Source organism: Bubalus kerabau, chromosome 11 (assembly GCF_029407905.1).
Source record: "Bubalus kerabau isolate K-KA32 ecotype Philippines breed swamp buffalo chromosome 11, PCC_UOA_SB_1v2, whole genome shotgun sequence".
Lineage (NCBI taxonomy): Eukaryota > Metazoa > Chordata > Mammalia > Artiodactyla > Bovidae > Bubalus > Bubalus kerabau.
The window spans coordinates 105,233,497-105,247,899 of record NC_073634.1 but is presented as its reverse complement, the minus strand read 5'-3'; the positions used below and the strand labels follow the sequence as shown (position 1 = coordinate 105,247,899).

Sequence of the window (14,403 nt, the reverse complement as noted above, 5' to 3'; positions counted from 1 at the left end):
GGCATAGTCCAAAAGTCCCGGTTTTATTGTTCGGAGCCTTTATGTGTCTGGCTGGAGAATAATCAGATCCATCTGCCCTAGCCTCTGCGTAAGTGAGCCAGGCCTCTGGCCAGGGACCGTGGTGACCGATTTATAGGATGCCCGTAGGTGAGATGGGCTTCCCTTGTGGCTCAGCTGGTAAAGACTCCGCCTGCAGTGCGAGAGACCTGGGTTCAATCCTTGGGTTGGGAAGATCCCCTGGAGAAAGGAAAGGCTACCCACTCCAGTATTCTGGCCTGGAGAATTCCGTGGACTGTACAGTCCAAAGAGTCAGACACAGCTGACACAGCTGAGTGACTTTCACTTCACTGTCACGGGTGAGATGCCAAGGCAGGAAGGGGCAGGGCTCTGGATCCTGGGAGCTGGTATCCTGATGGCCCACCCCACTCAGCCGCTTCCAGCACCGCAGAGTGCCCAGTGAGGATACAGGTTTTAAGCTTATGGTTCCTGCTCAGCTGTGACCTGTTTTCTCTTCCTCTTAGGTACAGCAAAGGAGATACCGAGAAGTTGAAGATATACCAGTCCCTGCACGGGAACGACTGGAAGAAGATTGGCGAGATGGTGTCTCGAAGCAGCCTCTCCGTGGCCCTGAAGTTCTCCCAGATCAGCGGTCGTAAGTCGTGGCCCCTGGTGCCCACCCGGGTGAACAACCCAGCCCAGAATGGCCCAGGGCCCAGGCATCACTGCCCACCTGTCTGCTGAGAGAGCCATCACTTTTTCAGCCATTCCCTGATCGATTCATTTCTTCATGGGCACGGTTGAAACCACACAACCCTTACTCCCCAGGCTGATTTCTATGCTGCACTGAACTCAGTTCAGTAGCTTTCAGCCTGACTGTAACTGCCAGATAAACCGAAACCCGAGGAAGCCGGTGGACAGGAGAGCTGGGGCCGCCAAGGTCTGTTCCCCGAGGTGGCCCAGGAGGCCGTTGCAGGGAGGGCCTGTTGGGTGGGGGTGTTTCCCACAGTGTCCGCCATCGCCTGTCTCTCTTCCTCCTCTTTCATTAAAAGCTGCCTTGGTTGTACTCTCCACATTAAAAAAAATCCCCAGTTAGCTTTAAGAAGGCAGTCCTTAGCAGGTGTTGGCATCAGCCCAGAGGCTAAATCAGCCTTGCGTTTCCAGTAAATATTTGAAGGTGGAGCTGAGCACGAGTGTGATGTCATTGCAGCGTGATTCAGTTGCATCAATGCAGAGTTTCATGGGGCGATGGCCAGTCTCCCGCCTGCAGGCAGAACGGGGCAGTGGGTCCCAGCCAGGTGTCTGCATGTCTGCATGCGGTAGACCCCGAGGGGGTGGAGACCAGGCCTTCTGTGCCACCAGTGCCAGCCAAGCCTCAGCGTGGCCAATTCTGCCAGTTTCCAGGAAGTAAAGCAAACATCTGAATTTGCACGCACATGTGAAATCAAAGTATCTTTTGGGAATTTTACTTTTTTATCCTTGGGACTCTCCTGACTTTTAAATATTCATCCTAATTGTTATTGGGAAAATAGTAACAGTAACACTGAGGCCAAATCAAAGATAGGTGTAGCCTTCCGGTTTGCGGCCTCGTCCTTAGCATGTGAGCAGCTAGACAAGAAGGGTGAACAGTGGGTGCTCTGGCGCCTGCAGCGGTGATTGGCTGTCGAGGTTCTCAGATGCCTTCATCCTCACGTGCTGCTGTGGCCTCGCTCCACCGTGTACTCCTCTCCGGGAACTCTTGTGGGGAGTTACGCATATAACATGGAAGACCTTTGGTTGCTTTTTTCCCCACTAAATGTTTAGGGAACTCACAACTACCTGCAGGAGAGATTACTCTTAGAAACAGAAAGAACGGCTTTTTCAAAGTTAAAAACAAAAAATAGATTGCTTTAAGAAAGGGTTGGTTTTTTTTGTTTTTTTTTTTTTAGCCATTGGTTGTATGTGTGTGCATGCGTGTGCGTGTATACACACCCTTGATTCTTAAAAAGAATCTGTGGGCACTTTAGTAGTTTCGTCTTGATTTGCATGTAAACTGTTTGTATAATTCAGATGTTGCCCGTTATCTTTTGGAAAGTGGCTGATTATCTTTTTGTTTGTAAAGACTTCATTTTTCCAGAGCAGTTTCGGGGTCACGGTTAAAGTGAGAGGATGGTACAGAGATTTCCTGTATGCCCACCCCTCACACGCACAGCCTCCCCCACCATCAGCAGCCCCCCAGCAGAGTGGCCCACGTGTTACAGTCCATGAACCGACGGTGGCACGTCTCAGCCCCCCAGAGTCCACAGTCGACGACAGGAACCTCTCTAGCTGTTGTCCCTTCTGGGGGTTTGGACTGATGTCCGTGACACATCTGCATCATTCTCGTCGTGTTTTTAATACTGTGTTTGAAAGCAAATCGATGAGCAGCTTCAAGACCATCCTTTTGTGTCAACAGAAATTAATCATGGTGCCTGGAGCAAGACGGAAACCCAGAAACTAATCAAGGCCGTTGAAGAAGTGATTCTGAAGAAAATGTCTCCCCAGGAGTTAAACGAGATGGATTCTAAACTGCAGCTGAACCCTGAAGGCCGCCTGTCGATTGTTCGGGAGAAGCTCTACAAAGGCATATCCTGGGTAGAAGTGGAGGCTAGAGTGGAAACCAGGAATTGGATGCAGTGTAAAAGTAAGTGGTAAGTTTGAGGCTTCTTACCTAAATCTCAACAAGGTGCCGACCTCCCCCTTCTTGGCAGTTTGTAGTGAGTGGGTGGGCTGGGGAGGTTGCTAAGAATACCTGTAACTACCTACCATGTGGAAAGCCTTGCAGGTCAAGAGGAATCCTCTCTGATCCTCGGCTCCAGCAGCTTCGATGTCAGTGTCTGATGTAAGGTGGCACTTAGCCAACCCTGATTCATCGTGTGGCTACTTCATAAATAACTTGAACCTTTTAAATTCTTTTTATTATTTTAATTGAAGTATACTTGATTTACAATGTTGTATTAGTTTCAGAGATATAGCTAAGTGATTCAGCTATATAGAGAGAATTTTTCATATTCTTTTCCAGTATTTACAGGATACTGAGTACAGTTCCCTGTGCTTGTACCTGGTGTGTCTGTTTTGTATCTAGGAGTTAGCACCTGCTACTCCCCATCTCCTAATCTGTCCCTCCCCCACTGACCCTTTCGTTACCAAAACTTTGTTTTCTATGTCTGTTTTGTAAATAGAACTTGAATCTTCTTAATATTGAATATTGTATTCAATATTATTGAATATTGTATTGACTTCTGGTTTTTTCACTCTGTCCCTTTCTTCATAAAACAAGGCTGTTACCTATTTATAGCATGAAAAAAAAGTACAAAACTAACATTCAGGAGAGAAATCACAAGCCTAATGATCAGAAATAGCTCTCCCTCTTTATTTTTGCTTTCTTTGGTTTTTTTTTTGTTTTGTTTTTTTTTTTTTGACTTTGACTTTCTCTTTCTCATTCAGACTCCCCTTCGCCGAAGCAGGGCGGCCGTACGTTCGTCCTGGAAGGCTTTTAGGTGCATCCGTAGAAGTGGTTTCAGTCTGGCTCTGGCCACACATTCTTTGCCTGGGGTAGTGTTTCCCCAGCCTGCAAAGGCTCTGAGCTGAACTTCAGCTGCAACATGATAGCTTGCAGCAGTGGTCCTGAGCTCACGCCCCAGGCCTCCTACACAAAGGGGGCCCCATCGACTTGACTATTGAAGAATGGACTCCAGAGTGGGCATGTTGTGCGTTAAAAGCAAACTCCTGGATTATACTGTATACCGTGTACATACCTGGCAGCTCTGCTGTAGGGTACTTATTTATTTTTCTAGAAGACTGTCCTCAGGACATAAACTCCAAAGAACAGATAATGTTTTAGGTGGGGAAACAGGTACTATGGAGGAATCAGAGACCTTTCTACCTCTGGTAACTTAGACTTGAAGAAGTGGGAGGACTTCCCTGGCTGTCCACTGGTTTCAGTCTGCACTTCCACTGCAGGGGGCAAAGGTTCGATCCCTGGTCGGAGAAGTTCCACTTGCTGCAGGTTGTGGCCAAACAAAAAGCAGTGAGACTTCCCTGGTGTCCTGTGGTTAGGACTGCATGCCTTCTCTGGGTCAGGCCTGGGTTTGATCCCTGCTCGGGGAGCTATGATCCTGCAAGTCATGTGGCTAAGAAAAAGAGTGGGTGATAAGCCTTAGAGATGAGACGCCAGTGTCTTAGAAGGGAAACGACCAAGAGGGCCATGCCTCAGAATCAGCGTAACTAAATAACAGGCAGGGCGTCTTTTTTAATTGGAAGAAAATGTAGAAAACTGGAACACTGAACATTGATTTACTTCACGAAACACTGAAGTGGCATCAGGTGATACATTTCAAAACCAGGGACGTGGGCAGCCGACCAAGAAGTGTCGGTTTCTGAGTGTGTCATGCATCTTCCTTCTCAGGAAAGCAAATGTCACAGCTTGTGATCTGTCCATCAGATTGTGACAAATTTCACTCTTTAAGAGAAGCACTTTTTAAATATTTTTAATTAGGTTCCTGCTCTCATTAGGAACTCCAGGGAACCCTTTTCCTCAGCCATGAGCTTTGAGCCTTACAGGAATCATTGAATCATTTATCACTTTACTCAATGTCTCTTATTTGGTATTTCAACAGCTCAAAGGTAATAACAGCCATGTCCCTGTTCTATAAGCAATCAAAAATAAATTGAGTCTACACAGCACCCTTTAGCACCAGCAAGCAGGCTTATTTTTTCTTTCTTCCTTTGTTTAACTGTTTATCATTAAAATTTTATGACACACTAACTTAGAACTCCTTGTAGCCATCATCCAGTTTCAATAAATAATCAACAGCTTTCTGTCAATTTATTTGTACTTTCCCACTTAAAAACAAGTGTATTCTTGATCGTGGTAAATGCTAGCAGTGATGGGTTGCAAAAGTTAGAAAGTAGTTCTGAATAAGGACAATTGTTTTTTTAATTTTTCCAAATATTTCTTTAATTTTCTCTATACTTGAGGGGAGGTGAGCCAAGGCTGGGGGGCTGCTTCAGTGCTGGAGTGTATGATGCCTTGGAACTTGGTTGTTGTTCGCTAAGTCATGTCCATCTGTGCAACCCCATGGACTATGGCACGCTGGTTTCCTCTGCCCTCCACTATCTCCCAGAGTTTTCTCAGACTTGTGTCCATTGAGTTTGTGATACCATCCAACTATCTCATGCTCTGTCACCCCCTTCTCCTGCCCTCAGTCTTTCCCAGCATCAGGGTCTTTTCCAGTGAGTCAGCTCTTCCAATCAGGTGACCAAATTGGAGCTTCAGCATCAGTCCTTCTAATGAATATTCAGGGTTGATTTCCTTTAGGATTGACTGGTTTGATCTCCTGGCTGTCCAAGGGACTCTCAAGAGTCTTCTCCAGTATCACAGTTCAAAAGCATCGAATCTTCGGTGCTCAGCCTTCCTTATGGAACTTAGGTACTTTCATCCTAGAGGAAGCACCACTGAGATACCACCTTACGGCCTGAACAACATCCTGAATAAGGACAATTTCAATGAGGAAAACAAAGGACATTTTAATGGAAACTTTACCCTGAAAGTAAACTGTTTTTCTGTTAACACAGGACGGAAATTCTAACCAAGAGGATGACGAATGGTCGGGACGTGTACCGAGGAGTGAACGCCCTGCAGGCCAAGATCAATCTGATCGAAAGGTACAGAAATAGTCAGCAACACTGTTTTACCCGTTTTTCCCTCTAGGCAATGAGTAGTTAACCAAGCCTGTGGGTCTAATGGACCTGGGCTTGTGTCAAAGGAGGGGCGCCGAAGAGCTGAAGAAGCCTCTGGATTCTGGGCACCCTTCATCCTTTCTCTGTCAGGAATGCTGCTGCTCCTTCCTCGGTGGGCTTCCTCATTCTCCACCCTGGCCTGGCTGGGGATGCCCGCCCCCCCTTTATTTCTCTACCAGAGGGACTAGCAGAGACAAGGAGCACCTCTCAAGTCAGGCGGGCCTGGGCTCCAGTGAGGGTACATCGTGTTGGTGGTCCCACAGTGACCCGAGCTCTCAGTGCGTCTCCTGGTGTGCAGAATAGACACAGTCCCCCCAGCTTCAGCAGATAGTGTCGAGGGCGAGTGGATTCACGGGTGCAAGGCCTTAACCCAGTGTCTGTCACATAGTCATTGCTGAGCGCACAGTCACTACTCCTGTGTGTCTGCGTTGAATGGCGAGCTTGTGTTTGTTTTTATAAATTGAAGTATGAAAGGAAAGTGAAAGTGAAGTCGCTCAGTCATGTCCGACTCTTTGTGACCCCTTGGACTGTAGCCCACCAGGCTCCTCCGCCCATGGGATTTTCCAGGCAAGAATACTGGAGTGGGTTGCCATTTCCTTCTCCAGGAGATCTTCCCGACCCAAGGATTGAACCCGGGTCTCCCGCATTGTAGGCAGACGCTTTACCGTCTGAGTCACCAGGGAAGTCTTAAGTTGATTTAATTTCTGCTGTACAGCAAAGTGACTTAGTTATACATATATATGTGTATTTCTATATATACAGTATACTTTTTCATATTTCGTTCTTTTCCATGACGGTTTATCACAGGATGTTGAACATTAACTGTGAAGTTGATGTTTTTTACTGTGAGGAGGCGACATGGCTTGGTGGGAGGTGCAAAGGGCTCAGGAGGAGGAGAGGAGGCTTTTTGGTCTGGAGTTCACGTACCCCATGACCTTGGACTAACCTTGGGTTTGCCTGCCTGTGTTACCCACTGGGCCTGGGTAACACAGGGAGCTGGAACAGAGGTGGACACACTGAGGCCTTCCAGCTCTTAATATTCTGTGAGTCCATGAAGATGGCCATCATGCTGAATTTTGGCTTGAAAACTAAATTTTTATTTTTTTCTCATAGGTTGTACGAAATAAATGTGCAAGATGTTAATGAAATAGACTGGGAAGATCTTGCTAGCATCATAGGGTAAGGCCATTTGTTTAATATTAAGCTAATGAAAAGATAAGAGATGACATCTAATAAATGACTGGCTATCAGACTTCAAAGAACAGGACTGAAATTTGCGCTGCTTATGTTACTCACCTTATAAATTATGTTTATGAACCTTATAAAATGTATTGTCTTGGTGAACCGCCCCTGCCCCCCTTAGTACCAGACCAGGTTAATCATACCAACCCTCCCTCTACTCCAGCCCCCATCTCCACCCCCAGGACACCTGCGAAGAGTGAATGAAATGTGTGTAGAGTCTCTTAAAGAACTCACCAGTTACGACTGGCAGGAGGACCCCACGTGGCCCTCACCCATCACCAGCCTCCTACCATCTGCCACGTTGGCTCTGTCATCCCTCCGTCCCTGTCCCCCTCCTGCTCCCCGTTCCAAGGGAATAGAATTGTTTCCATCAACCACTTGAGGGTTAGTGGTGGACGACGTGTCCTCAGCAAGGATGTTACCCTGCATCTGCCGGCACAGTGATCACGCCCGGGGCGTCTGCGTGGCTGCAGTGTTCTTCTCTAACACACGGCCCCGTGCGGATTTCACCCGTTGTCCCAGAAATCCCTTCAAAGCACATTCCACCGTCTTAGGATCCAACCCAGGATCTGTCTCCTTAGCGTCATCTAATCCGCAGAATTCTTCTGCCTCTGTGTTTCTTTCTTTTTATCATTGCAGTGTCGTTGATTTGTTTCACGTGTACAACAAAGCGATTCAGTTTTGTGTGTGTGTGTGTGTGTGTATTTTCAGATTCTTTTCCATTTTTTTAAAAAAGAAATTGTATTTATTTTGGCTACACTGAGTCTTTGTTGTGGCACTGCCCCTCCGCACATGGGATCTTAGTCCTCTGACCAGGGATTGAACCCTCGCCCCCTGCGTTGGAAGGCAGGTTCTTCAGCACTGGGCCACCAGGGAAGTCCTTCACATTCTGTTCCATTATTATAAGGTGTTGAATATAGTTCCCTGGGCTATACGCTAGGTCTTTGCTGTTTATTTGTTTTATACACAACAGCATGTATCTGTTAACGCCTTTGTCTTCAATGATGTTGAAACTGTGGGAGAACGCAGGCTAGTCGTCCTGTAGAACTTGCCTCAGCTGAAGCTTGTCGGAGGCTCCCTCACGGCTAGATTTGCGTTTTGTATTGTACATGGGAGTCCCTCAGGGGCGGGGCTGTGTCTTTGTCACCAGGTCCCACCTTGTCCTGAGGCCTGTGGTTCTGACCCCTGGACTCTGCCTCATTTCCCCTTGTAGAAAAGTGACAGTTTCTCTCCTGGTGGTAGGAAACGGCTGTGGGGAGATATTTTGAGACCCCCTCAGGTTCCTCTTCCTCTCGGGGCCTCGCTGTGCTGATCATTTGCATTTCTCACCTGAGGAGTGCCATTTCACTCTCATCCGCTGTCACTCTCTGCCTTTGTTGCTACAAGTCCTTGCATTTTCAGCCAGTGAAGGAGAGGCCACCCCTCCTAAGATCTGAAGCCACTGCTGGCCCAGCAGGGAGAGCTGGCCGGCAGAGCCCTGTGCCTCTAAGCCCAGCAGATTGCCAGGCACTGTGGGGCGCAGGTTTGGTGGGCTTTGGGAGGCGGGGCATTGAGGGACCCTCTGGCCTTTAGGTTTGAACGGTGGAGCAGGGAGCAGGGCTCCTGCAGCCTGGCTGCCTTTCAGAACCGTGGCTGCTGATGTGAGGTTGTCATTGACCCATTAGGAAGGGTGTAAACTGGTTCTAGTGGTTAGTTATTTATATTTCAGGATTATGGACAAAGCATAGTCCATAAAGCATCAGTCCAGTTCAGTAGCTCAGTCCTGTCTGACTCTTTGCAACCCCGTGGACTGTAGCACTCCAGGCCTCCCTGTCCATCACCAACTCCCGGAGTTTACCCAAACTCATGTCCATTGAGTCAGTGATGCCATCCAACCGTCTCATCCTCTGTCGTCCCTGTCTCCTCCCACCTTCAGTCTTTCCCAGCATCAGGGTCTTTTCAGATGAGTCAGTTCTTCGCATCAGGTGGCCAAAGTATTGGAGTTTCAAACATAAGGCATAGTGGTCAGTTATTTATATCTCAGGATTATGGACAAAGCACAGTCAGTTTTGGCTGTTTGTTTTTACTTGGCATTGGAATCATTTAGTGGCAGGCCCTGTCAAGAGTCACACACGCCCACGGTTCCAAACCCTTTCCTTTCTTTCTCGCTCGTCTCAGCAGTACACCATCTGGTCTTCAGCTGGTGGGTCCCTAAGGGGGAGGTGTCAGGGGCTTTGAAGGAAGGAGATCCTGCTGTGCACCCCACCAACTCCCACCCCAAGAAGTATTCATGTGGATACATCTCTGCCTTTGCCATACAAACCACTTTTGAAAAACCCTGACTTTTCCAATAAGTGTTTGGGTATCTTGCAACATTGCCTCAAATCACGTTTCTTAAAGTGGATTTTTAGTGATTTTAAGTAGAATTATATACTTAAATATTGAATGTTCTGGTTAAGGTTTAGAAATCTCAGGACTTCCCTAGAGGTGCAGTGCTCAAGAGTCCGCGCTGCCAATGCAGGGGACGTGGGTTTGATTCTTGGTCGGGGAACTAAGATCCTACATGCTGTGCAGCATGGCCAAAAGATTAGAAAGAAGAAAAAAGAGATTTAGGAATCTCAAAGCTATAAAATAGACATCGTGGCATCCAGTCAAATACTGTTGGAAGTAGAACATTCTCAAAGTTTTAATAATAAATTAAAACAGTGAAAGTAATTAAATTGAAAGTTTGGTCTCCTCAGGTTCTTGAAGCCTCCCTCATGAATTATTTAGGCAGGATTTTAAAGACAGCATCCCTGCCTAATGAGATGTAACACCCACTTCATTTGAAAATGTTACTTCTTGAAGCCCAAGCTTTGATCTGCAGAGCAGTCTGGCACAGGGCACTGTGGGAAGAAGGAAGGTTTTCCAGATGGCCTAGAACTTGGCCTCTGCAGTCAGACAGACTGGGCGTCAAGACCCAGAACTCTGCTCGGTATTTAGCTGGCCTTCGTCAGGCGGTCCCCTCGCTGGTCTCCGCGCCACCGTTCCTCGTTTGCGGGATGGTTGAACGCGTCCGTAATCAGGACCGAAGGGGACGGTGCGTGGCGCATAGTGTGTGCTCGGCGAGCCGCCGCTGCCGCAAAGAGGTATAAAGAGCCCAGCTGTCTTCCACGTGTGTAGCAGATCAAATTGTTCCCACTAATCATATAACATCTAGATTAGCTAATTGTCAAAACAAATATGTCACACTTTTATGGTTTAAAGGGGAAGACATGCCCAGGAGGGCTTCCTTTGTGGCTCAGCTGGTAAAGAATCCACCTGCAATGTGGGAGACCTGGGTTCAATCCCTGGGTTTGGGAAGACCCCCTGGAGAAGGGAAAGGCTACCCACTCCCGTATTCTGGCCTTGAGAATTCCTCAGACTATATAGTCTGTGGGGTCACAAAGAGTTGGACACAACTGAGCGACTTTCACTTTCACATGCCCAGGAAGTGACATTAGTGAATTTTCAATTAAAAAAAAGTTTTTAAGATTTGTTTGTGTCCATCCTGCTTCTTGTAAGTGGAAAATGAATTTGACTCACCATCACACCGTAAGTGTCCACTTTCTTCAGCTTTGCAAAATTAAAAGTCCAGACACCTGCCTTTGCATCGTGACAAATATATAGTTATCCTAACTGTAGTAAAGAGTGTAGGACTTGTGAATAATGCCATCTGTAGCCACATAGATGGACCTAGAGATATCCTAGTTAAGTGCAATAAGTCAAAGAAAGACACATATCATGTGATATGTGTGGAATCTAAAAAGATGATACAAATGAACTTACTTATGAACAGAAATGGACTCATGGACATAGAAAACAGATTTATGGTTACCAAAGGAGAGTGGGAAGGGATGAGGGGATGAATTAGGAGTTTGGGATTAACATATCTATACAACTATATAATGTAAATGACAAGGACCTACTGTATAGCACAGGGAACTATACTCAATATCCTATACTAATCTATAATGGAAAAAATCTGAGGAAAGAATATGTGTGACTGTGTGTGACTGAATCACTTTGCTGCACACTTGAAACTTAATATTATAAATTAACTTCAATTTAAAAAAAAATCTATCTGATAGCCAAAAAAAGTATAGAATTTGGAATGGACCCTAGCGACGTCCCAGCCCTTGCCCTTCACAGCTGTAAAACCTTGGCTGGCTCTCTGTGCCTCGGTTTCCCCATCTCCAAAGTGAGGGCTCAGAGTCGGAGCCCCCTCGCAGAGCGGTGGTGAGGCTCGTTGCTGCTCCGTGGCGAGCAGGGAGCCAGGCCAGGACACGGAAGCATCAGCCCGTGTGCACTGGTGTCGCAGGTGGTTTATTCTAGTTTGGACAGAGTTCATCTCAGTGCACTGCTGTCTGTCTTCCTTTCGTATGTGTGTGTTTACGTGGACAGTAGCTTTTCATATGTCTTATTTTTGTCACACATGTGCAGACACGAGGATTAAGAAAGCTACTTGTGTCTGTAGACCACCCCTTCCTTAATCAGCGCATTTACTACACAGGACTGGAATGAGTTATTTTGAACTGCCACTAACTTTTTGACACCTTTTCCTTTCTAAAGGGATGTTCCCCCATCTTACGTCCAGACTAAATTTTATAAACTGAAAGCTACCTGCGTTCCCTTTTGGCAGAAGAAGACTTTCCCAGGTCAGTGCCGTCAGTATTTGAATAGTTAAAGCAGCGCGTGCGGGCACATGTTGGTCGTGTGACCTCGGGCAGGTGACTTCTGGGAGCCTCAGACTTTTCAAATGTGAAAACTGACAAATGATAACCCCTGCCTGGGGCTTCTCTGGCAGCTCAGTGGTACAGAACCTGCCTGCCAATGCAGGAGACATGGGTTCAATCCTTGGGTTGTGAAGATCCCCTGGAGAAGGAAAGGGCAACCAATTCCAGTATTCTTGCCTGGAGAATCACACGGACAGAGGAGCCTAGCAAGCTACAGTCCATGGGGTTGCAGAGAGTCAGACACAACTGAGCAAGTGAACACACACGCATGCAACCCCACCTTTTTTTGAACGTACTAGAAGAGCTAACAAACTTGTAAAATGTGGTCACCAGGGTGCTGGGCACTTAGCAAGCACTTGACGTGTAACTGTGAGTGATCCTGGGTTGCACACACCATACGCTTACATACACTGGTTCACACCACATGCCTGCACACACAGTTTCACAGACAACTGGATGCGCCCAGCTCTTTGTCTGAAGCCTTTTGTGAGTGATTTCCACATGTAATTCTCAAACCTGGACCATGAGAGTAAGAGGTATATGTAAAGTACACAAAGCAAAGCCACCTGTAGGGGATGCACACCTGTGACAGGGCACACCAGACACGCGAACTGACGTACGTAATTGGAGATGCAAACACATGCTCGTATTTTGAAAGTTCTCAGCTTGAAGGTTCCTATGTAGGGGACTTACCCTGGGCTTTACCGCAGATACGGTGCATCCTAATGTCTAGGCTGGGTCCAGAGGCGAGATTTTTCTCTAACAAACTTACAACTGAGTCACCAGTACCCTGCCCAGCGTCTGTTTGGGAACTGCTGGCTTGAGTGATACTCTGCTCCGTAGTGTGACCAATTGCTTCCTGCATTCAGCAGACCCCACTTCCTGGCTTTGAATCTGACTTTACCCTCCTGACTCCATGACTTTGGGCAAGTTACATAATGTCTTTATGCCTCATTTGAAAAATGGGTGAACAATAGTGCCTACCCCTCATAGGATTTTTTAGTGGGTTGAACAAGGGACTGTGAGTGAACCAGTAAGAGCTGGGTCTTGGCACACAGTAAAGCCAGTAGCGATACATTGTCATCATAAGCACCCTCTGTCCTTGACTTTGAAATGAGGCATTGTCAGACCATCTCAAGATTCAATCTCTTTTCTTTAGAGATCATAGACTACCTTTATGAGACTAGTCTCCCGCTGCTTAAAGAGAAGTTGGAGAAGAAGATGGAGAAAAAAGGGACTGAGATCCAGGCTCCAGCAGCCCCTAAGCCTGTCTTCCTGTTTCGAGACATCTTTTATTATGATGACGACGACAGTGAGGGAGAAGACAGAGATGAAAAAAGTTAAGCAGCTGTTACTCTCTCTTGTCCATTTTTCTGGGTTTGGTTTTATTTATAGATGTCAATAAAGATATTTTCACTATTGATTTTACTAAAGAAGGGTCTGAAAATGATAACTTACATTCTGGAGCATTTAAACATTGGTTCACATTTCATATTCAAGTCTGTCTGAATGTGAAAAGAAAGGTGAGTGTATGGGTTCATTTAATATTTCTGTGCCATTGTGTCAAGAAGATCCCCTGGAGAAGGGAATGGCAACCCACTCCAGTTTCTTGCCTAGGAGATCCCATGGACAGAGGAGCCTGGCGGGCTACAGTCTATGGGATTGCAGAGTCGGACACGACTGAGTGACTAGCACTTTGCTTTTGAATGGTTTTCACAAAACAGCAGGGTCCCAGATCCTTCTAATGGCAACAAGGCAGTCACGTCTGAAGAACATTTTCTCTCTTTCTTTTTTTTTTGGCTGCACCGTGCAACTTTTGGGGTCTTAGTTTCCTGACCAGGTACTGAACCCAGGCCCTAGGCAATGAAAGCGCAGAATCCCAGCCACTGGACCGCCACGGAATTCCTCCAGTGAACATTTTCATGGTGTGGATTCAACTGTATGTACACTCGGCAAAAAAAGAACATTAACAGTTTTGTTAGTGCATGCCATTCTGCTTTCTGTTTTTCAGTTGTTTAGACGTATGTTTTGTGTGTGTATTAGGTAAGTGGTACAGGGAGGTTTGTGTTTCCACAGCCCAGTTTCAGTTCCCATGTGCCCGTCATGGTGGGTGTATCTCGTCTTCCTGTGTGTGATTCTAGTATTGAAGATAGGTGTTGTCCATAAAACTGGCCCTTTCAAAGCCAGTCACAGAATTCACCTGCTGTTTAACTGGAAAAAACAAACCAGCCAGCAGTCTCTTCCACTGCTTCTGGAAAAAACTGCCTCCGTTAAGACTTACTGGCAGATGCTGTCTGGGTCTCGGTCACAACCCATACCTGATGGAAGCTGAAAGGTAATTTTAACATTGGGCTAGTCCATCGATCTGGAAAGCAAACCGCTCTAGATATTTCAAACAGAGAATTTAGTATAGGGATTTAGGTTATGAAATTGTTCACAGGACAAAGGGGCAAACGCTTTGTTTGAGAGAGGCTGAACTGCCCAGTGATGGGGAACTGAGGGGAAGCGGCTACAGCCCCGAGCGGCCCAGATGAACACGCCCTGGTGCTGACTTTGCAGACTCTGGGCTGTCTGCTGCTGCAGGAGCCTATGCACCTGTGTCTGCTTAGAACACAACGGCTTCTGCCTCCCTCCTAGCCTAGCCTAGCCTCCCACAAGTGCCTCCCATGGG

At 46.8% G+C, this 14,403-nt stretch overlaps 1 protein-coding gene across 5 annotated transcripts in view; it reads left to right on the top strand.

Annotated features, from left to right (window-relative positions):
• Positions 1–13,168, top strand: part of TTF1 (transcription termination factor 1) — a 29,048-nt gene extending 15,880 nt beyond the window's left edge. For 4 of the 5 annotated variants that reach the window (XM_055541480.1, XM_055541482.1, XM_055541483.1 and 1 more), the window contains 6 exons: positions 522–652; positions 2,432–2,666; positions 5,593–5,682; positions 6,871–6,936; positions 11,569–11,654; positions 12,892–13,168. In XM_055541480.1, coding sequence (XP_055397455.1) covers positions 522–652; positions 2,432–2,666; positions 5,593–5,682; positions 6,871–6,936; positions 11,569–11,654; positions 12,892–13,076 — 793 coding nt within the window. In that variant the 3' untranslated portion in view covers positions 13,077–13,168. Of the gene's footprint in view, positions 1–521; positions 653–2,431; positions 2,667–5,592; positions 5,683–6,870; positions 6,937–11,568; positions 11,655–12,891 lie in introns of those variants that run through there. The other variant, XR_008700620.1, reaches the window with a different exon arrangement.
• The last annotated feature ends 1,235 nt before the right edge of the window (positions 13,169–14,403 follow it).